Raw genomic sequence first — 25,081 nt, 5'->3', positions numbered from 1 at the left:
CATAGGGTACTTTATGAGCCAAATAATGTCTGGTGTCCTGGAGCTAAAGAAAATGTTGGCACATCTTGCAAAATCACAGCTGTTTCAGTCTCATTTAGTGACTGGTCCCACTCTCTGCAGCCCAGTTTGCCTTTTGAAATATGGCACAGCTAGCTATGCTGCAGCATGTGATTAAAGCCACTGACAAGGGAGGTTTTATTTTTTAGCTCTTTGTCTCAAAAGCTTTAGAAATCTTGACAAGTACTGCTAAGAAATACAGATTACTTTTTTAGAAAGAAGATGCATAGAGATTTCTTAATGTGTGATTGTGCACATTTTTATCAAGAAACTAAATGTACTTTGGAATCATGATGGTAAAAAGGTAACTTTCTAGGATAAAAAAAAAGTTGAACTAATTTAATCATATGCAGTGCTGTTGTAAGAAAAGTTCTCTGTGACTTCATTCACTAACCATGGGCATTTTTATAGGTTGCAAAACAGAGTCTGCCAGCAAGCTTTCTGAGTCAGACCTTTGAACTAGATAATCAACTGATAACCATTAAAAAATTTAAAAGTTAAATGAAAATAAGCTCCAAATGTTAATCACATGGTACCATTCAGTTCTTTAATATCTGTGTTTTGAAAGATTGCTAAAGTAAATTTTTCAAAAATTTAACAACATGACTCTCAAGCAAATAAAATATGACTCTGTAGTCAAAAGTTTATAAAAGCAAAATTTTCAAAAAAGGTAAAACCCCATTTCCTATGCAAATGTGAAATGAACATATGTCAAAGATTTTATTTAAATAATTCATTAGCAAGGGAACCACTAGGATGGTAAAATCATTTCAAAGAGTACTTCAAAAGCTAAGTATTTACAGGCAATGTCAGGATAAGATTGTTAGACTAGATATAAAACTGGTTAATGTCCAACAGATAATAAACTGTAAAACCATTAGCGTTGTCTTTTCCACCAGGCAGAAATTATTTGCATCTCTATGGGATAAAAATCTACACATTAACCTCTGCCCTACAACATTGTTAAGTAGACCATTTAATACAAAAGCAAGGCCAGCATTGCACTGAAAGAACACAAAAAATCTCTTCTGGCTGTTTCCAAGTGTCAGATAACTTTTCCAATAAATTAAATTATCTTCTATGAAGGAAAGTTCTTAATTCTTGATGATACCAGTTTTTAGAGAACAGTCTTTATCCTCTTTCTTTGACCCACGTACAATTTCCATATCATATTTTCAGACTGGTGCCCTAAGAGTGCCTTCCTTTGCTCTGTGCTGAGATAAACATTAGAATTTCCTATGATACTGTGTAGATAAATCTACATCTAGGTTATTTTATTCATTAGATATAATGTAATATATATTTAAAGTACAATGGAATAAACATGTTATTATACAAGTTCAGAGATTATAAATGTTTTAAGTCTAAAGCATTTTATATTTTGATAAGTTCCCCAGAGTGCCTAATAAACTTAATAAATATGAATTTTATAAAGATAACCTTAACTATATAATTCTAAAACTCACCTCCAACAAAGAAAAACAAAAATTAAGTAGTCTCTTACAGTTTGTGATATCTGTTAACTAATTTGCATACCACCTAAGACAATGCTCTATGTACACCAGGGAAAGCATACAATCACTAGTATCAATATCAAATATATGTATATACAAGCACAATCCAATAAAACTCTTAACTGTTTAATTGTCTCTTTTATCATGGACAGTGGTAGCAGACAGTCTTCTGTACTTAACTTCCGAAAAGTAATGCATGTACAAAAAAAAACCCATCTAAAAAATAAAAAACACGCATCTTTAATTTCTAATATTTTTATTACAGATTTTTAAGATATGTATTTATTTTCATATTGTCAGCTTAAAGAAAATAAGTCACACAAGAATAAACTTTTGTACTTCTGCCAAGGTAAATTGTTCTATTTCAAATTTATCAAGTTATAAATAAACCACATAATATGCTTATGTGAATGAAACCACAGCATAATCTGAGTGCACTAGAAAGGCAGAGTACTCTCATTGTTTCAGTAAGAGAAAAGAAGAGCATTACTTAGAATTAAAAGCCTGGCCCCGTAGCTATTCATTATTCAACAATAATACAGCATGAATTATTCACTGATTATAAAACAAAACACATTGTTAAAAAGCAAAGGTGACTAAAATAAACATGTGTTCCAGGACCTTTCATTTAATATTAAGCATGTCAGAATCACTGGAGGCAAATAAGGAAAGCCAGACCCACATTAGGGAGAACCAAGCCGCCCAAAGGCTGTGTAGCTTGGTACACAACATGAAAGCTAATTTCTAGAGAGACTGGATTCTCACCACTAATTTCACAAATTTGGATAAAGATGACCTATTCCATAAAAAGCTTATTAAAATGCAAATATGCCATCTCGATAAGACAAAGTATAAGGCAACCTGACAGAGTTCTTTTGAGTCAGTGGCTCAAAATAAAACCTTGGTCTCCAAGGTTTTGGTAGGCCAATTTTTTATTAAAATGCTGATTAATGAGAGAAAAGGGGGATCTTAAAAAACCCAAAGACAGCAAGTCAAAGTGGAGACTTGGGCAAACCAAAGAGTGCACAGAATGTGTGGAACCAGAGAAAGGACCTCAGAGGGATAATGGAAGAGTAGAATGGTCTGAAGACCACTTCTCCAATGGTCAGCACAGCAATACAGATGCTACGATGTAGTACTTAAATATCAGTCTAGGAAAGTTATGATTAGATGGTCAAATGATCCCTCTCTCGTTGGCCATCTTCTCTTCTAGTTACCATGTGTTGTTTTGACATTTTGCCCCTATATATTTGCATAAATTAGAATCTATAGGTATATATTTTTTAAAAGACTAGTCTTTATTGTAATGTCTTAAATAGTTCTACTTTACAGTGGTGTTAAATGACCCTTGATTAGAACATAGAAAATGCAATGTTTTAGCAATAACATACAGAACTTAGAAAACAGAGACTAGAAAGCATACAATATTCTTAAATTGTATTTTCAACTTTCAGGGAAAGAAGAAGTCAGTATAACAGTTTTTACATAAGGAGTGGGTGAGGTGGGGGGCAAGGATGATGACGTGTTTGAGATTTAAAACCTCTGTATGAATATTTATCATATGTGATGACAGGCATATCTTCCCAGGACACAAAGACCCAACATGTGAATACTGTATGTCCAAGTCTTATGCCTAATTAAGAAGTTGGTAGAGGGTGTTTGGGGAAAATTATTTCAAGTTCAACATTGTCCAAATTCGCTATTTTGATTCTAGTCATGTGCTTTCACTGAGGAGAGTCAGGTTTTAATTTATTTTGTTCATATTTCTCCTATTAGAATAAGCTAACAATATATTTAAATGCACTCCATACCTGGTTCTATTGTCCGTATCTGGGCAATATCATTTAAATCTGAAGAACACCACTATTATTAAGAAAATATACAAAAACTAGAATATATCATTTGTAAAAATGACAAAATTTGTTAAAAGAGCATCTATTTAAAAAAGGCACTCTGTAAGTATAATTTCAAATAGGTAACATAACTTAAAATTATTCAAGGTCTAAGCCACTAGGAATAAGCTGGACCAAAACTGAGAAAACAAAACTACCTAATGCATAAATTGTCAGATTTGGATAGTTTCAATACTGAAGAGAAAATAAATTTCTTTAAAAAAAAAAAAAAAGGAAACTATGATTCTTGCTTCTCAGATTCACAGGGATGGCCATTCGTTTATAGATACAGTAGAATATATAGTGGCGCTTTTGCAAATAACCCACCATTTCTGTGCAGAATTATCGTACACCCTGATGTTTTTGCAAATCACATGCTTCAGTTTTCCAATGCGGACCTGCCTCTGGGTCATACTGGGTCAGCTCTGTTTCAACAATCAGACTGAAGAGTGTTAAGAGCCCTTCCCATCAGTACTTGGGCAGACCAGTCAATGTGGCATAAAATATGCTTTGTTGAAGGATCAGTACCTCTGTCTTACACTGTTCTTTTAAACGGCATGACAAATGTTTTAACAAAGCTAGCTGGAATAATAACTGCAACCATCCTGTAAAATCAGATGTAGAGACTCACGTGACAGGATGTTAGAGAAAAATGTGAACAAACGTTTTTTGAGCAATATGTTTCTTAAAAGGTTCTAAGCCTGCTTATCGTGCTCAGACCCATCATAAACACTTGGTTAAATGTATTTACTTTATATAGTCATCTACACTGCCTCATTCCTAAAAGACTTGAGCTTGTGTACCTATTTAAAAACAGAAACAAAAAATGCATACTTTATCTAGTAATCTAACCAGAAGATCCTTTTATTCATTCATAGGTAATACTCTGGCCCCATGTGCATTGATGTAGGTGAGAAGGATTTTGGCTCTCTGCTCTACGACATCAATAAGCTTTTCAATTCCTTGTCTGCCTCCTTGACTTTCCCAATAAACTTTATCAAGAAACAGGGACTGAAGGAGTTTCTGCCGTAAGTGCTGGCTCTTCAAAACAGAAACTGCAGATTCGGGAAACCTGAGAAGATAAAATGATATTTCATTCTTAGTAATTGCTTAGAAATATTATGCCTTACCCAATTGCTTTGCCTTTCATTAATCTGGCATAATCACACTATCAAATAGTACCTGGAGAATGAAAATATTTTATCACTGTCAAGCTGACACTTCTCTTAATAATAATATACTAGAAGAATATGTTTCAAGGGAACTGAATTTTCTATGTTGAACTTTCCATTGAGAACCTGACATACTAACATCTTACTTAAAGTCATTATCTGTAGGCAAAGAGAGGCGTGGAATTAAAAAGAGTTCTGTTAGCCTGGCAAAAATACTTTCCTCAATCTTAAGCTCCATTTCACCCACAGAAACCCACTTCAATCTATCAAGTAGAATAGTATCCTCATAAGCGTCAACGTGGGGTTTTTATGCAAGAAAATATGAGAAGCAAAATGCTGACAAATGCATGACTGAATTTAATGTGAAATGATCCGAAATGTAGGTGGTAAGAAGAGAAAGGAATCATTCCATAATGCTCAATTAAATAAAGAATTACTTCTGATTCAGATTATACTTTAGGAATTCTAAGAATCTGGGAGGCATTTTACTAAATTGGAATACTGAAGTGTTTCAAATATATTTAACAAAACTCATGTTTTAGGAAGCAGGCATTCCACTGTGACCCACCTCTGGAACACCTGAGGCCAATTTGGAATTTGTTGAACTACCTTAAGAGAGTGCTTTGTGCTTCTTGCTTTTCATTTAGAAAGTAAAAACAAGCTGCCTACCATGTACATTATCTGAGGAACTTTATCAAGTTTCAAGTTTCATAAGGAGTGTTTTGCTGAATCTCCAATTGACCCCATCCAGCTTTCATTGAAATACTAATGAAAGCACAGTAAAAATACTGGGGTTGCATAGTAAATTTCATGCAAATGTAGTTGCTCCTTAACAACTAAACCAAGAATATATCCTTGTTCAAAGAATACAGTTTGCTGGAAGTTTCAGTCCTCCTAAATGCCTTTTCCAAATTTCAGTGGAGTGAGCTAAGGATGGCATTCAGGGGGCAAGAATGCAAAGGACCCAAGTGCTCTGATGCTGCAGAAAGACCAAAGGGCACAGAGCTGGACGTGCTTAATGACTCTGAGTAGGTGTGGAATTAATTAATGCTGATAAGATGCTCTGAGCTCCCTGAAGACATGTACTATAATAATTTAGTGGCTATGGTATTAATTAAGTAAGCATTTTTGCTCTATGAAATATTAATAATCCATGATTTATAAATTCTATGACCCTTCACTAATTAGCTGTACCAGAATGTATGAGATGAAACTGTAAAAAACCATGGATCTCTTTAGTGACTAATCCTTTTCACAAAAGAAAATTTAAAAAGTACCTGTCTATGCATTACACTGATTAATGGAATATTCTATGCATAATCTGGGCTAGCAAAGTCTTCATTTTTGCTTTTCAATGTGTGACTTACTTATTCAAAAAAAAAAAAATTTGACTCTAGACTCATTACTCCTCATATTGCATTTAAAGTTAACTTCTTTCAAAGGATAAACAAAACAGTATTCATAATAATATGAATGTATTGAATAGATGACCATATTCTCAGGCACGTCCTAATTCCAGAGAAAATTTAAAGACTTAAGAAGACCTCCCAATATCAAACTCAGTAAGTGATGCCTTCAGTCATTTTCTACACATAAAATTCCCTTAGGTTTAGGCCACTTTAAAGAAAGAATCTGTCATATATTCTACTTCAATCCACAAAGAGATGTGAGAATGAATATTAATGGGCAAGACGTGGCAAAAACTCAGGAAACTGGGGCTCACAAAACTCTCATGGGAATAGTATTGTCTCTAGTCCTGGAAGTACACAAAAGCCACACTACCTAATGCGGAGTGCTAGGAAGAAATAATGAAACATGCTTCAGAGTGTTGTTAACAAAAATAAAAGGAACAGCTTGAATAACACAAGTTACTGTAGAAAAATGATTGGACTTGGATTTGAAAGATTCGGGTTCTACTCTCAATTTTAGACTCCTTCATGTGCTTTCCAGGAGTCACTTAGCTTCACACAGCTGATTCACTCTTTCACTAATGCACCCTCTATTTCCAAGTCTCAAACATACCCATGTCTTGGTCACTCTGATTTCTAAGTAAGGTAGGAAGGCTATGAAAGAGTGGCTATGAGCGGGGCCTGAAATCTAGCCTCGATCCCTATAGCTAAAATTGAATGGCCCAGACTCTACAGTGGGTTCCTGCCACTATTAAATGCATTAGTTTCCTTTATTTCCAAATAGATAAGCTCAAGATACTTTTGTCCCTATGTCTATGTCTATATCTACAAGAAAGATTTCCAAATGTTCAAAACCCTCCCAACTGAACTCAAACAGCTGCTGTCCTTTGATACTGTGTCCTAATCAGCAGATTAGCTCCAATTTCCTGCCACATTCAGAAAAATCTCTTGAGTTTATTATGCCTTTGGACATCCCACCACATCAGTATCTGTGTCTGTTAGTCCCCCTGCCCCATGCCCTGATAATGGAGCTTCCGGCCGTCTCCATATCCCTACTTTGCCAGTTCCTATTCCAGAGGTCCCTGCATGCTTCCAACTTTACCCACATGGATTTTCACAGTAAGGGCCACAGAAACATATCAGGAATTTTGTAGGTTGCATGGGTTGGTGAAAGTGACACCATGGCTGCAGTCTTGTTCTGTTCTGCTTAGGTCTGTTTCCCATTTCTGGGCCTCCATCCCCGGATTCCACATCCACAATTCCTTTTCAAGGGTTAGATCAGTCACACATAGCATTTGAGTTTTCTCAAAACCTTACCACTTATTTAATAGAAATGTGATGTCCCATAGATGTTACTACATCATAAAACTTACTCTTTGATGCCTTCTAACAATTTGAAGTTTAAGTTATCTTCACTTCTGTCAAAGAAACCCTTGTTGTCTATGAAGACCAAATGCCTTGGGTCATGCTTTCGCTGGATAACATGTGCTAGAGCCACAGAATCTTGGTTGTCACATTTTGGCCTCAGACCATTCTGTACACAGACATCTTCCTTTCGAGGTCGGAATCCACAGCAATTTGTATCTAAGCGATTATAAATCTGAAAATGGAAAGCAAAAACAAAATCTAAGATGCTGAGTGAAAACAAAACTTGGGAAAGTAAGATTTCTGAAGAATTAGTGCTTTCTAAATATCTGACTTGCCAGAATCTAATAAGGCCAGGCTCATTTAATTAAAGGCAACTGTCAGAGGAAGTCCAAGGTTCATATCCCTCTGACTCAGCCATGGTTAAAAGCATTTCCAGCTTCTAACAGCTCCAAAGTCAGATCATCCAAGTTAGACATCTCCACCCTTAATATTCAAAGTTCCCACTGACATCATTTGTAGACATATGGCCAGAAGAATCTCTGGCTCTATTCATGGCAGAAGATAGAAACCACTGCACTTTTTTTTTTAAGATTATATTTATTTATTTGACAGAGAGAGACACAGCAAGAGAGAGAACACAGCAGAGGAAGTGGGAGAGGGAGAAGCAGCCTCCCCTAGAGCAGGGAGCCTGATGAGGGGCTCAATCCCAGGACCTTGGGATCATGACCTGAGCCAAAGGCAGATGCTTAACAACTGAGCCACCCAGACACCCTTACCACTGCACTTTTATATACCTAAAGGCTATGGCTCATTTTTTTTTTCCTCCAGCTGGATTATAGAAAACCTAAGTTATCTCAGTGGCTCTAAAAGTTTACTGCATCCTCTAACCTCTTTGGACTTTAGAATTATACTATCTAACCTGAAATAAATAACATGGAATAAATCTTTGAAAAGATGTGACATCCAGCAATGATAACAAAAAGCACTACCTATATGGAGCCCACAGCTAGATTCTAAATAAGTGAGCAGGATGAACAAAATTATTGGGCCCAGTGGGGTTTATTACAGGGATAGGGTTTCTATCCTATAGAAGAAGTAAATAGATTAATTAGAAAGGGAGAACTGTGTTATTTCCATTTCCTTTGGGCACAAAAGAAATGATATTTATTAATCAGGGTAAATTAAAGCCTCAGGCTAGGAATTAGATAAGTTTCAAGTCAAATCTCTACAACCTTGTGTAGATTCCTTTACATCACTGACTTTCAATTTAATTACCTATATAATAGGAATGATATTATGGCACTGCACCTTGTACAATTAGTGAGGATAGTAATGAAAATATTTATATACCATCCAGCCCTCACCCAGGCATCTAGAAGATACTCCAAAAGATGAAAAGTTATTATTATTGAGACCCACACATACACACTGTATGAATTTATTTACGTCAAAACAAGCTTCCAAGACAAAAGGCAATTTCTCCATATTTATGAAGAAAAATTGAGCTTCAGAGAAGTTAAAAAATCCACTCTGGGGGCACCTGGGTGGCTCAGTGGGTTAAGCCTCTGTCTTCAGCTCAGGTCATGATCCCAGGGTCCTGGGATCAAGCCCCGCATCGGGCTCTCTGCTTGGCAGGGAGCCTGCTTCCCTTCCTCTCTCTCTGCCTGCCTCTCGGCCTACTTGTGATCTCTGTCTGTCAAATAAATAAAAATCTTAAAAAACAAATCCACTCTGAGTAGGATATAAGTAAGTAGCAAAGTTAAGATTTAGACACAGCTATCACTTCTCAGCCTTTTGGCTAAGATCAAGTGTAGACACAGGTATATTTATCTCCAAAACTCCAAGATTTCCCCCCCAATACATCGTGTCGAATAGTTTAAGGTTAATCAAAGAAAATACATATGCTCATGATTCAAAAGATGGCTGGACATAACACTGTCACTTTTATTCCTTTGGCACTAAATTTCAATTATTTCTCTTTCCCTGTTTTTACAGATCTTGCGGAGTTAGCCACGCTAAGAGGTCAACTGCTCAAGAAGGAATGCAGAAAGTGTAGTACCAAAAAAATAAAAGAAAGTGTAGTACCAAAATTTAGCCTACTTTGAAATGATCATTCATTCATTCATTTATTCATCCAACAAATGTTTTTGACCATCTCCCATCCATCAGTGGGGTAAGGCACCAAGGCAAATATTGCCCATGTTAAGTACCTCCACACCATCACTACTCCCGGAGGAGAATGAAGTGGTCATTTAATTTTGCCTCCCTACCACAGCAAACTTTAAGAACTGGACAAATGACCTTTGTCTCTGTTTTCTGCACATAAGTGAACTTTGTATCAAATAGCGTATCTTGAGAAACAGGGATTATAAAAGAAGTCAGCCTAAACCAATTTTCTGTGACATTTATATAAAACCAGTCACATGAGACAGGGGTGGTTAGTGAGGCAAGCATCATTTGGATAATGCAGAGGATACATTGCTGATCTACAAGCAACCTACAGATAAAGGGAGGCCCCTGGCAGGACTGGTTCCAGACAACTGATCCATGGGGCTATAAGTCTAAGCAATGATTTATCCAAAATGCAGAGAACATTAAGTTCCCACTTCTGGTTAAAGTTTCTTTGTCTGACATGAGCACAGGGGTTGCCCAAAGGTAAGAAAGAGCAACCCAAGCAAATCACTATAGGTTAAATGAAAAAAAGCACAAATGAGAATTATTAGAAAAAAATATTGAGTCCTTTGGGTCCTCTAAGCAAAGAGAGACCCTAAAAGTAGTAGATCAGAAAGAAACAGAGACAATATTCAATAACAGTCACCTTACAGGCAATATAATGGCACTAAATTCATATCTCTCAATACTTACCCTGAATGTTAATGGGATTAATGCCCCAATTAAAAGACACAGGGTATCAGAATAGATAAAAAAAACAAAACCCATCTATATGTTGCCTACAAGAAACTCATCTTAAACCCGAAGACACCTCCAAGTTTAAAGTGAGGGGATGGAAAAGAATTTACCATGCTAATGGACATCAGAAGAAAGCAGGAGTGGCAATCCTTATATCAGATCAATTAGATTTTAAGCCAAAGACTATAATAAGAGATGAGGAAGGACACTATATCATACTCAAAGGAACTTTCCAACAAGAAGATCTAAAAATTTTAAATATCTATGCCCCTAACGTGGGAGCAGCCAACTATATAAACCAATTAATAACAAAATCAAAGAAACCACATCGACAATAATACAATAATAGTAGGGGACTTTAACACTCCCCTCACTGAAATGGACAGATCATCCAAGCAAAAGATCAACAAGGAAATAAAGGCCTTAAATGACACACTGGACCAGATGGACATCACAGATATATTCAGAACATTTCATCCCAAAGCAACAGAATACACATTCTTCTCTAGTGCACATGGATCATTCTCCAGAATAGATCACATTCTTGGTCCTAAATCAGGTCTCAACCAGTATCAAAAGATTGGGATCATTCCCTGCATATTTTCAGACCACAATGCTCTGAAACTAGAACTCAATCACAAGAGGAAATTTGGAAAGAACCCAAATACATGGAGACTAAACAGCATCCTTCTAAAGAATGAATGGGTCAACCAGGAAATCAAAGAAGAATTGAAAAAAATTCATGGAAACAAATGATAATGAAAACACAACGGTCCAGAATCTGTGGGACACAACAAAGGCAGTCCTGAGAGGAAAATATATAGCGGTACAAGACTTTCTCAAGAAACAAGAAAGGTCTCAGGTACACAACCTAACCCTACACCTAAAGGAGCTGGAGAAAGAACAAGAAAGAAACCCTAAACCCAGCAGGAGAAAAGAAATCATAAAGATCAGAGCAGAAATCAATGAATCAGGAACCAAAAAGCAATAGAACAAATCAACGAAACTAGGAGCTGGTTCTTTGAAAGAATTAATAAGATTGATAAACACCCTGGCCAGACTTATCAAAAGAAAAGAGAAAGAACCCAAATAAATAAAATCATGAATGAAAGAGGAGAGATCACAACAAACACCAAAGAAATACAGACAATTATAAGAACATACTATGAGCAACTCTACGCCAACAAATTGACAATCTGGAAGAAATGATGCATTCTGAGACATATAAACTACCACAACTGAACCAGGAAGAAATAGAAAGCCTCAACAGACCCATAACCATAAGGAGATTGAAACAGTCATCAAAATCTCCAAACAAACAAAAGCCCAGGGCCAGATGGTTTCCCGGGGAATTCTACCAAACATTTAAAGAAGAACTAATTCCTATTCTCCTGAAACTGTTCCAAAAAATAGAAATGGAAGGAAAACTTCCAAACTCATTTTATGAGGCCAGCATCACCTTGATCCCAAAACCAGACAAGGATCCCATCAAAAAAGAGAACTACAGACCAATATCCTTGATGAACACAGATGCAAAAATTCTCGCCAAAATACTAGCCAATAGGATTCAACAGTACATTAAAAGGATTATTCACCACGACCAAGTGGGATTTATCCCAGTGCTGCAAGGTTGGTTCAACATCCGTAAATCAATCGATGTGATACAACACATTAATAAAAGAAAGAACAAGAACCATATGATACTCTCCATAGATGCTGAAAAAGCATTTGACAAAGTACAGCATCCCTTCCTGATCAAAACTCTTCAAAGTGTAGGGATAGACGGCACATACCTCAATATTATCAAAGCCATCTATGAAAAACCCACCGCAAATATCATTCTCAATGGAGAAAAACTGAAAGCTTTTCCGCTAAGGTCAGGAACACGACAGGGATGTCCGTTATCACCACTGCTCTTCAACGTAGTACTAGAAGTCCTAGCCTCAGCAATCAGACAACAAAAGGAAATTTAAGGCATCCAAATCGGCAAAGAAGAAGTCAAACTATCACTCTTTGCAGATGATATGATACTATATGTGGAAAACCCAAAAGACTCCACTCCAAAACTGCTAGAACTTGTACAGGAATTCAGTAAAGTGTCAGGATATAAAATCAATGCACAGAAATCAGTTGCATTTCTCTACACCAATAACAAGACAGAAGAAAGAGAAATTAAGGAGTCCATCCCATTTATAATTGCACCCAAAACTATAAGATACCTAGGAATAAACCTAACCAAAGAGACTAAGAATCTATACTCAGAAAACTATAAAATACTCATGAAAGAAATTGAGGAAGACACAAAGAAATGGAAAAATGTTCCATGCTCCTGGATTGGAAGAATAAATATTGTGAAAATGTCTATGCTACCTAAAGCAATCTACACATTTAATGCAATTCCTATCAAAGTAACATCCATTTTTTTCAAAGAAATGGAGCAAATAATCCTAAAATTTATATGGAACCAGAAAAGACCTCGAATAACCAAAGGAATATTGAAAAAGGAAGCCAAAGTCAGTGGCATCACAATTCTGGACTTCAAACTCTATTACAAAGCTGTCATCATCAAGACAGCATGGTACTGGCACAAAAACAGACACATAGATCAATGGAACAGAATAGAGAGCCCAGAAATAGACCCTCAACTCTATGGTCAACTCATCTTCGACAAAGCAGGAAAGAATGTCCAATGGAACAAAGACAGCCTCTTCAATAAATGGTGTTGGGAAAATTGGACAGCCACATGCAGAAAAATGAAATTGGATCATTTCCTTAGACCACACACGAAAATAGACTCAAAATGGATGAAGGATCTCAATGTGAGAAAGGAATCCATCAAAATCCTCGAGGAGAACACAGGCAGCAACCTCTTCGACCTCAGCCGCAGCAACATCTTCCTAGGAACATCACCAAAGGCAAGGGAAGCAAGGGCAAAAATGAACTATTGGGATTTTATCAAGATCAAAAGCTTTTGCACAACAAAGGAAACAGTGAACAAAACCAAAAGACAACTGACAGAATGGGAGAAGATATTTGCAAATGACATATCAGATAAAGGGCTAGTGTCCAAAATCTACAAAGAACTTAGCAAACTCAACACCCAAAGAACAAATAATCCAATCAAGAAATGGGCAGAGGATATGAACAGACATTTCTGCAAAGAAGACATCCAGATGGCCAACAGACACATGAAAAAGTGCTCCACATCACTCGGCATCAGGGAAATACAAATCAAAACCACAATGAGATATCACCTCACACCAGTCAGAATGGCTAAAATTAACAAGTCAGGAAATGACAGATGCTGGCGAGGATGCGGAGAAAGGGGAACCCTCCGACACTGTTGGTAGGAATGCAAGCTGGTGCAACCACTCTGGAAAACAGCATGGAGGTTCCTCAAAATGTTGAAAATAGAACTACCCTATGACCCAGCAATTGCACTGCTGGGTATTTACCCTAAAGATACAAACGTAGTGATCCGAAGGGGCACGTGCACCCGAATGTTTATAGCAGCAATGTCTACAATAGCCAAACTATGGAAAGAACCTAGATGTCCATCAACAGACGAATGGATAAAGAAGAAGTGGTATATATACACAATGGAATACTATGCAGCCATCAAAAGAAATTAAATCTTGCCATTTGCGACGACGTGGATGGAACTAGAGGGTATCATGCTTAGCGAAATAAGTCAATCGGAGAAAGACAACTATCATATGATCTCCCTGATATGAGGGAGAGGAGATACAACATGGGGGGTTAAGGGAGTAGGAGAAGAGTAAATGAAACAAGATGGGATTGGGAGGGAGACAAACCATAAGTGACTCTTAATCTCACAAAACAAACTGAGGGTTGATGGGGGGAGGGGGGTTGGGAGGGGGGGTGGGGTTATGGACATTGGGGAGGTTATGTGCTATGGTGAGTGCTGTGAAGTATGTAAACCTGGCGATTCACAGACCTGTACCCCTGGGGATAAAAATATATTATATGTTTATAAAAAATAAAATTAAAAAAAATATATTGAGTCCTTTCACTTCAAACAATTTGATCCATTTTGTGTAGTACCTTGACTTCCTTTGAATATAAGAGAAATCAAGTGACATAAAGAGATTGCATCTGATTGCCAATTATTTAAGATCAGGGAGTCAGGGAGAACATGAAAAATAATACTTCTAGAAGCTGCTTCTCATCCAATTTCCCCTCTTTTATAATTCCCAAAGAATCTCTATATCATGGTCCAACATCATCATATGCTTATAACCTGTTATAATGGCATTATATAATAGAAAAAAATAACATAAATCCTATTTAATTTTGACCACAACATTCAAGGTCTGTTACAAAGGATAAATGGTAGGCATTTAAGTTTTAAGGACTAATCTATCAACCGCTTAATAAATGGTACCCTGAACCTGAGCCTTTTCTTCATTGTTGATTTCATATCAGTGAAGAAAGGACTAAGAAATATAGCTACATTTCTGTTGTTTCTACAACAAAGCCATGAGTCAAAAATATTAATGTTAAATAATAAGCTCTTCAGAGTCCAGATATCAATTTTCAGTACTCCTATAAATATTATACTTTTCTATTTTAAACTACAAGAAAACATTAAAAGTTAGAGGTGGAAAAGACCGATTTAGGTCATTTTTTTCTTATTGCATTCCCAGCATTAGATTGGTTCCTACAGTGTATTTTTAAAGTGCTTTGTCTGATCTAATTTTGAATCACTCAACAGTCTGTGATGATTTCACCACTTCCCTGACAGACTGTTGTGCTATTCAAGTCTAACAGACCTTATTATTAAAAATGCATGTGTGTTCAGCTCAACTCCTTGTCCAGAAAATGTTCACCGCCCCCTTTTATTTGGATGTACATGTGAAGTTGGTAGGTATGTTAATACATGTTGAGTGTGTATGGGGCGGTGTGAGTGTGTACACCTACAAATATATAACCGGGTTGTAAGGCAAATAATCTGGGTTTCTCTTCATTTTTCTTATCCTCTAAGTAAAGTAAATTATGTCTTTGTATTATTGTCCTTGTCTAGCAAGGACTTAAGTAGCTCTTAAATCTTATTCCCTAGCTTTTCTCAGAATTTTGTTTATAGTCTTCCTTTTGAATTCACATTCACTATACCAAAAATAATTTGACCACAAAACCATAATCCACTCCCTTAAATTCAGTGCCATGTTGCTAGGCATTTAATTTAGTTATATATTGAATATATTTCTGCTTACTTCCAAGAGAGTTTACCTATTTTTTTAAAGCCTAATAAAGCATATCCTAGATAACTGTGAATCTATAATATGGTTTTAAAATATATATTTTTTGGCTCACATAGTAAAGCTATCATTTCATTTAACTACCACATAATTAATCACTATAGTTCACATCTACAGGTCTATATCCTTAGATAATTATCCTACGAAGAAGACTCATTGGGGGTAAATCTTACCAGTTAAGTGAATGTGAGTATTGATCATCATTAATGCAACTTGTCCAAATTCACAACCTCTCACTCTTTAAAACAAGGAAAATCTTTTACAGAATTAATCTTCTGAATCCCAAGATTACTACCAACCACCATTTTCCATAAAATTGCTCTTTCCTCTTTTAGGAAAATATATATTTTCAATGTTTACCTAACTAAAATTATACTCAGAAAAATCCAGGTGTTCTAGCCAAATTTATTGTTGGTGGTGGTGGAAATATTTTTAGATATACTGCCTTCTTCTAAAATTCCTTTTTTAAATTCTATTTTCCTTTTGGGGGTGTAACTTTTGCCTGCATGAGAAAAGTATCTTTTGAGTGACTCAGTTAAGTTTACAGCGCCTAAACAAGGATGCCTCTGCTGCACTGACCAGCTCTCCAAAGCCCCATAGGAATCTATAGAAATCCAATGACTTTCCACCCTTTTACACACCACCCATTCTAGCTGTGTCTTCAAAAAGTGGGTCTATCAAAGCAATGGCTTCATAGCTTCTTTTTCCTCAAAGCAATGAAATTAAATAACTAATTTCAGGCAATGTCTGAACAAAAGCAATAAAAAATATTCTAAGAGTGCTGCCAATATTAATGAAAAACATAATAGCAGTCATTTACTGAGTGTTTAGTATGTGCCAGGAACTGTACACTTAATGCTTTACATGTATCATTGCATTTAATGCTCACAGCAACCCGAAGGGATAGGAGCTGCCAATAGCAAGTGAGGAGCAAGGAGGCTGGTTGACTGACCCAAGGTCCCTCATTTCATAAATGACAGAACTCGGGATTCTAACCCAGATATTCATGCCCTTCTCCAACCTGATTATCTCTCTCACATGCAGCCAACGTGGTGGGGAAAAAAAAAAAAAGCAAATGCACTTGTATAGAATACTAAATTACTGAATGTCACTACATTCAGTAAATACTGGTTATAAAGTTTCAGCAGAAATACAAAAAACTGCAGTGTAGGAGTTCAGGTAAAAACACATGAAGGAGAGGATATTACAGTTGTGTTTTGAGAGACAGGAAGTATTAACTAAAAAAATAGACAAAGACATGAAGGTAGGCAATCAAAAGACATCTTTAGAAGAACTGAGAGTACATGAGACCAGTGCTTCTCAGAATGTCTGTAGTGAAAGATCAGGGGTTTTTGTTTTTATCGTTCCTTCAGCCCCACAATCTATATGGATTGTTGTTTGTTAAATGATACTGATACTAATAATAATAATAATTACAATAATAATTTATTACTAGAGAATAAAATACAAAATACCAGCCAAATATTTGAATCAACAGATGAAATTCCCCTACCAAATGGCCATCAAAATTTCTAAGTGCTTATTTGCAATTTTTGTACTTGTCATGGACTAATAAATTGGCAGGTTGAGTCACTCAAAATGAGTCACATTTTAAGTAGGATAATGCAAGATGGTTCTGTCGAGGATTAGGGGAACATGAAGGCAGGTAGGAGAGCAAAAGGTGCATAAAAGTATTGTGCCCAATAGGGAAAGCCAAATTTCTGAAGTGTCTTCAATTTTCGCTATCATTTTCTCATTTAGAGCTGGAAGGAAGGTAAAAACAAGGGAGCAGGGCATCAGAGGGAAATGTTAAAAAGAATAAAAACTGAAGGGAATCAAGACAGAGTGTACTTGGAAGCTGAAGAGAGAGGAAAATGAAGATGTTCCTCCTCACATAGATTAGAAAATCCCCTGATCCAAATATTTTTCTCATTCAACTCTTTGAGTTAAATTACATAACCCTATAGATTTTTCTACTACCGTTTTTGTACACCTCTTTAAGGGTCTCAGTGAGCATTTGTGTGTAGGTATGTGTGCATTTCTGGTTGGTGAGTCAATATCTTAAGATCTCACCATCTCTTTTCAAGCCATTTGTTTTTAACCACTTAAAATTCGTACTTTTACAAAGAAAACTGTATTTTTAAAGAGGAAGTTTAAATAATGCAATAAAACATGTAATAAGTAGAAGTTAACAGTTTACCATAGTAACTCATCCAATACTTGGCACATAGTAGGCACTTGATAAGTGTGTATTATAAAAAGAACCCCTGAGAGTTGGTATTCACTGTGAATTTCGCTATTTATAAAACTCCTTCAAACCCTGTTTTCTACTGGGAAGAATCAAATACAAAATAATGGTGGCAAAGGAAGACATGGGTCTTTTTTAAAGTAGCATCCAGTGAATGAAGGGGAAAAAAAAAATGGGAAGGGAGCAAAAGATGGAACTGCCTGTGCTTGCCATTTCTCTTGGTTGGCTCCCTTATGTGGGTTTAATTTTACTAACCACGGATCACGAACTGTTATATCCCACAGGAGTCTGCCATAACACCTTGCCAGTACTAGGCATTTGATAAATACATAACAAGTAGATGGGACAGAAAAGCAATAGGGCATCCTTTTCTGTAATTAACAGTTTCCGGAATATTCCTTTGATTATCTCATCAAATAACCCAGATAACCCAGTTATCTCATTGTCCAATGAGATAATTTGTCTTTAGAAAACTTGTTTTGTCATTTTGTCAAATTATCATTTGTTTTTAGGAAATGCATGGAGGAGGGGAAGTCTCATTGTCTCATTTTCAACAATTATCTTATTTCAAAAAGGCATAAAGACAGTGAGGATCACAACTAGTATCAGCCCTACCCTAGGTACAGAGAAACACGGAAACATATAGACTTACTTATCTGCTAATAACACATAATTAGAAAAGCCTTGTATGTGAGTGTGTCTTGATGTGAATTTGTGTACTGCTACCATGTTACCAGTGAAACTAGATGGATCCCTGTAGTCTAATGAATGTATAAAGGTAGACCAGATCATAGAGAAGAGCAACCTCAAATAAATCCCATAGTCCCCATGGTACTTGTTAATACAGATTTAGTGTCTTACCTTGGGAGCTCTACACAAGCAAAAGCAAAAGTGTTCTCACCAGCCTGTACCTGTATCACTTGGGAACTCTCACGTCATAAAATAATAGATTTAATTTTCGTTCTTTGCTGCCATGGCAACGGGTGCCCATTAAATTACTCTGCATGTAAATGTGACTAGCAGAACATCTGATGAACACTAAGAAAAGTAAAAATAGTTCTCAATATATACACCTAACAATGGCCGTAGGCTCACTTTTGCCTCTGCCTCTGGAAAGAGCAGTCATTTGCTCTATACTACTCAATCTCTAGAATTCCACATTTAAAAATATCAATATGAACCAATTCAATGCGGCATGTCTAGTTTCTTCCATGTTACTGAATCGTAAGTAAAGATAGAACAGTATTTCTTTATGCGGAAGTAAAAACATGTTTAATGCTATGATATATTTGGATCTATTTCTATAGATGCAATGTTTAGAACCCAGATACTGTACCTCTGAATAAGTACCAGAAGTCAAACATCATTCTGCCCCAGAAAGACTAAAGAGAGTCACCAGGCAAATGATAATCTATTTTTAGAGAAAGAAAATCCACAATCTGTAATTTGCACAAATAGAGCTGCATGGAAATAGACTCTGCCAAAGGCACACCCATTTTCCTGTAAAGACTTATAAAGAAAACTAAGAGAAATAATTTTTACATTTTATAAAGTTCTGATTTATGGAATGGGTTTATAGTAAACAAAGAAAATTAAAACAAGAATAATATAAGTAAAATGTTTAAAAAGTGCCTTCTTTTGAGGATATGAAACACCATTTTTAACAATTTAACATTAAATAGGGCTGTAAACACTTAAGATTACATATACATATAGCTGAGGTAAATACTGTCACTAAAAACTTTCTTTCCTTGACTTGACTATATTAACTTTCAGTATTCTCATGAAATTTCTATCACTTTTATTTTCCCCTATAATGTAGTATTTTATTATAAGGATATTGGCAAAAATAAGATAAACTAAATGACTAGGCAAAAACACAATTGTGATTATAGTGACAAAGTTCCTTTGCTTGATGTCACTTTCATCAGGCTCCTGAACCTTTCTCTTAGGCCCATCTAGGCACTTCCATATACAATCCAGTTTTAGCAAGAGCCCTGTAAGTCAGTTTAACCAGAACCCTGCCACCATTGATATCTGATCGCATTCATCTTCCACTGGCCCCCAGGGATATGTCTGATCCCCAGGGTCTGTCTTCAGCAAGAATCTGGTTAGACCAGTTAAACCAGACCTCCTCTTACTCCTGGCACTTCCTCTTCATAATTTGCCTTCCACTGACCCCATGCTGTATTCAGGGTGGAGCCCAATCTCTCTCCCCCGCTGGAATATCCCATTACAGTGGTCCCTATACCTACAACCATCATCACCAATAAAGTCTTCTTGACCGTCTTTACCAAGTATCACTATTTCTTTCTTCAACAATGATTAACACAATCTAATATAACATATCTAAAAGCTATTTAAACTCATATCTTTCAATGGAAATTGGTTCTCTTTATAAAAAGCTAACTAATTCTGACAGATTGATTATTCTCTGGTTATTGAAAAATAAGTACTGGGACGCCTGGGTGGCTCAGTTGGTTAAGCAGCTGCCTTCGGCTCAGGTCATGATCCCAGCGTCCTGGGATCGAGTCCCACATCGGGCTCCTTGCTCGGCAGGGAGCCTGCTTCTCCCTCTGCCTCTGCCTGCCATTCTGTCTGCCTGTGCTCGCTCTCTCTCCCTCTCTCTCTGACAAATAAACGAATAAAATCTAAAAAAAAAAAAAAAAAAAAAAGAAAAAAAAAAGAAAAATAAGTACTACTTGAGAGTAGAATGGTGGTTTCCAGGGGCTGGGAAGTGGGGAAATGAAGAGATGTTGGTCAAGGGTACAAGCTTTTAGTTGCCAGTTGGGTAAAATCTGACGATCAGACCATGGTTAATAATATTGTATTGTATACTTTAAAGATGCAGAGAAGATCTTAAGCATTCTCTCCCACACACATACAAAAGGTAACTATGTGAGGTGATAGATGGTTAGTTACCTTGATTGTGGTAAATATTTCACATGTATACAAACATCAGATCATCATCACACTCTACACTTTAAGTATATACAGTTGTGTTTGTCAAGTATACTTCAATAGAACTGGAAAAAAACTAAATAAAGTTGAGTTTCTACCTTTTTCAACGATTACTGCTACATGTACTTACGTACTTACAGAAGTTCCTGTTTGAAGACAGATTTGTTTTTACGCTCTTTGGGATAGCAAGTTGCTATAAAGTAAACCCTTTAATGCAGCTTGGATACAAAAATCCCAGGATACTGCTAACTCACTTTACATGATAAAGTTTCTAATTATCAAAATAACCCAAGGGGACATACATCATCTTTTCCCACATTACAAGTAAGGAAAAAACTCAAAGATGGTAAATAACTTGCCCAAGGAGACAAAACTAGTGTATGATGTGAATTTCTACCAACTTCTGTCTGACTCATCACAATGCCTCCCAGGGTAGAAAAGACAAGCTTTTTGCTTTCATGAAGATCACAGTCTGATGCTTCTAAGTATGATTCACTGTGCCTGATCCATCATGTTTTACAGAGTGCACAAACTCAAAAACTGTTTGTTGAAAAAAATGAAAGAATGAATACAGGCATCGCTCAGCTCACCCACTCACACCTATCTAATGCAGAGAGCTAACTGCCAAAAGACCTCTCATTAGGCCAGACCTCCATGTTTTCTACTACCCATTTTCTTGTAAGAAGCTCAGAATCTTCAAATCAAAATCACAGAATCTTAGAATCACAGAGATGTAATACCTTTGACGTTATAAGTACTATTTGGACAAGGGGAAGTTTTTTTCAGAAAAATTACCCAGACCTGCTTCTCAAACATTTTTTAAGTACCTCTGACACATAGAGTTATTGAAGACACCAAAAAGGATGAATTTATGTGAGCTAGTTATTATATAGAAATTAAACCTGAAAAAATAACTTGTCACGTATTATTTAAAAATAACACTGACCCATCCATTACATGTTAACATGTTTTTAAAGAAATTGCTATACTTTCCAACAAAATAATAAGAGAAATGGAATTGTTCTTCCAAGTAAAAATGATGTTTAATGAAAAAAGCAGCTGGTTCAGCTCACAAGTCAAACAACTGCCTAAGTAGTTCTGCTCCAGGCAACTACCACACTGTGGGAGGCATTAGGAGTGTCTTAGGCATTCTCCCTGTGTTATCACATAGAATTTTTATTTTTTCCATTTTTTAAATTTTTTTTTTATTTTATTTATTTAATAATAATTAATTTATTTATTCGAGAGAGAGAAGGAGCACAAGCAGGAGGAGCAGAGAGAGAGGAAGAGGGAATCTCAAGCTGATGCAGAGCTCAATCTCACAACCCTGAGATCATGACCAGATCTGAAACCAAGAGTCAGACACTTAACTGACTGCACCACCAAGGTTCCCCTCAAGCAGAATTTTTTTTTAAAGATTTTATTTATTTATTTATTTGAGAGAGAGAGAAAAAGATCACAAGTAGGCAGAGAAGCCGGCAGAGAGGGGGAAGCAGGCTCCCTGCTGAGCAGAGAGCCCAATGTGGGGCTCGATCCCAGGACCCTGAGATCATGACCTGAGCCAAAGGCAGAGGCTTAAACCCACTGAGCCACTCAGACACCCCTTAAACAGAATTTTTAAAAGATGCATACTTACAGGTACAGATTTAAGAAAATTAATAGTTTTACTGCTTTATCAAGGACATTCTTAAGTGAATCAGGCTTATTTTGCATGTACTTTTTCACATGAGTACAGTGGCAATGAAGGGTAGGACAGGTATTGGTATAATGTAGTGCCAGCTTTGATTCGTGCTAAGGCACCAACAAGTTTATCCACTACTGCAAACATGAACATAGAGGGGAAAAAAAAAAAGCAAAAACTGGCTTAACACCATTATGGAAACAGTGCTGACCTCATGGACCCTCTGAAATGGTAAAAAAAAAAAAAAAAAAAAAAAAAAAAAGACATTGCCCCAAACAGTCCTATTCAGTAATAATTTTTTGAGCTCCATTTTCTCTTAGTTATCTATTTTCATTAAACAACTTGAATATGGTTGACAAGAAGATGGAACCTATAGAATCTTTATGAACCACCTCTCACTTAACCCTTTCTGAGTCTACTTTGTCAGGCAAAATTATTTTTAAAATAAATCTTCTAAAAATAATTATATCAAAAAATATCTATATTCAGGCCAGATGAATATCTGCCTGCCCTCTCAGGTGTTCCTATGAAAATACTAGTGTATTAAGTTATCCATGGTTTTTTATTTGCTTCCTGGAGGATTAATCCAAGTCTGATGCTTAGATCTCCTATTTTCCTGGAACATAGCAATTAAGGTTGGTTTCAAACTGTCTGTGGTTCAATGGCATAGGATTAATGGGGAAGCCAATCCCACAGCTAGCTCAAATGATATATTAAACAATCTCTGAATATCAAAAGGTGGTTAGGGAATCACACAGACTTCCTCAAATCCCTGATCTTTCTCCCCCAGCTATCTATACATCAAGATTTAGGATTGAGACATAGTAACTATGCAGTACTCAATTTCAGCACAGTTTATAAATTCCATGGCAAGTGCTGAAATAAGCAAAAATGTGTATCATTAAATAACATATACTGTGTTTTTGATTAATAATTAAATTAGAATTGACCCATGAATGCTCATTTGGTTGTCACTTAGCAATATGAAGTTCATGAATATAACTTATTTGACCATTTTCCCCTTTGATTCAGAATGATAAAAGAGCAAAGATTATGTGAACCAATTTCCTAGTCCACGTTTTATGCAAATAAGGCTTTAGTATAATCAATGCCAGAAATCTCTGAGAATAAATACTAGACAGTAGGTTCTAAAAGCTTCTAAGTTGGAAGCCGATGTCTGAGCAACTTGTATGCTCCTTAACAGGAGCAATATGCTTTGAGACACAGGGAAGTCTTAACGAGAAGTGGATCAGTGTACAGAGAAACACATTCTTGTTGTAAAGGCCAAAAAGCCATGCCTCTGTGATAAACCAGGGTCAGTATGGCTAGACAATTGTTTTTCTTTGATGTTGCCTCCATGGAAAATCAAATAGCTTTGATGCTGTGAAGAGAATGTAGTTTCTAAAAGTCAGACCTCCACTAGAGCCATGATGTCAAAGCCCAGAACACAGGCTCACAGGCCACTGCCTTTGTGTTTACTTTCTCAATCCTGTCATATTCTTGCAGAAAATTTTTAGCAGCAGACGTACATTCCACTTAACGGCCATAAAAAGCGAAACTATTTGCCTTTTGAAATACAGGCCAATATAATTCTACTGTTGGTTTCCTAATCTCCCCAAGGTTTTGAGAAGGCCTAACTGTTAAGGGAACAAGGTACAATCTAGCAGGTCAGTTTCTTCACGGAAGTGGGGGGTTTCACAGACTTCCTACATCAGACTCTTTTTGGAAGAGAGGATTCTGAAGGAGCAAACATGTGTAAATGGGATGTATTCCATGAATAATCAAAGGGGAATTGGCTGTGTGGATTAACCAAGAGGACATCTGGAAAGGAATCACACTGAGAAACAAGAGTACAATAGTTCCCAGGCATAGAAATGACATCGTGTCAGACTCAAAGCCAAGTCACAAAATCTCACATGATGACTGAGCCTCACAGATTGATTTGGAATTGTCTAGACAGAACATAGAAATTCTTCTAGTTAGTTCAATTTAACTGAATCCCATGAGCAGTGTCCTGTTTGCTTATAAGTCCTGATTTTTGTTTATAAATTAAAATAAAAAGTACTAAGCTATGAGAACAGGGAAAAGAACAAAAGATTATAAAGTAAACTATCTAAATAAAACACCTACGAGGCCAAGCAGTCTTTCATATGGTGTCAAAGTAGCCAGAAGCAATAAATAAATGCCCTAAGGTATTTGTTATATTAAGATGCTGTTTCAATCTAAGGAAAACTTTCTTGGCTATTGCCTTGTGACCTATGTTCTCAGGAATAGAACCTCCCTAATATCTACCTCCTACAACATCCCTTTTTCTGGCATCATAAAACCACAGCCTGCCTAAACCCTGCTTCTCTCTAACTGGTAAAAGGACAGGAATAGCATGTGGCCAATTGCACTTAAAGTATTTAAGCTTTTAAAAACACACAAATATCCACTTACTATGCATGTAAGATTCCTTTAAAATTGGGTGAATGAATCACTCATGACAGTGACCATCTATTCAGAGAAAGTGCAGGAAGGGGACTTGAAGAGATGGTCAAAGGGGAGTTTAACTGATTTTTAATGTGTTGATGTTTCTAAAGTAAATTAT

General features: G+C 36.4%; 1 protein-coding gene across 3 annotated transcripts in view; it reads right to left on the bottom strand.

Annotated features, from left to right (window-relative positions):
* Positions 1-590: 590 nt before the first annotated feature.
* The window catches only part of GASK1B (golgi associated kinase 1B), a 53,182-nt gene continuing 28,691 nt past the window's right edge, over positions 591-25,081 (bottom strand). For all 3 annotated transcript variants that reach the window (XM_047717809.1, XM_047717811.1, XM_047717810.1), the window contains exons 4-5: positions 7,418-7,644; positions 591-4,535 (exon numbers count right to left, since the gene is read on the bottom strand). In XM_047717809.1, the coding sequence (XP_047573765.1) occupies positions 4,328-4,535; positions 7,418-7,644 (435 nt within the window). In that variant the 3' untranslated portion in view covers positions 591-4,327. The remainder of the gene's footprint in view (positions 4,536-7,417; positions 7,645-25,081) is intronic.

Source organism: Lutra lutra, chromosome 2, assembly GCF_902655055.1.
Source record: "Lutra lutra chromosome 2, mLutLut1.2, whole genome shotgun sequence".
In the NCBI taxonomy this organism is placed as follows: domain Eukaryota; kingdom Metazoa; phylum Chordata; class Mammalia; order Carnivora; family Mustelidae; genus Lutra; species Lutra lutra.
The sequence above is the reverse complement of the archived record's forward strand: the minus strand, read 5'-3'. Positions and strand labels throughout refer to the sequence as shown.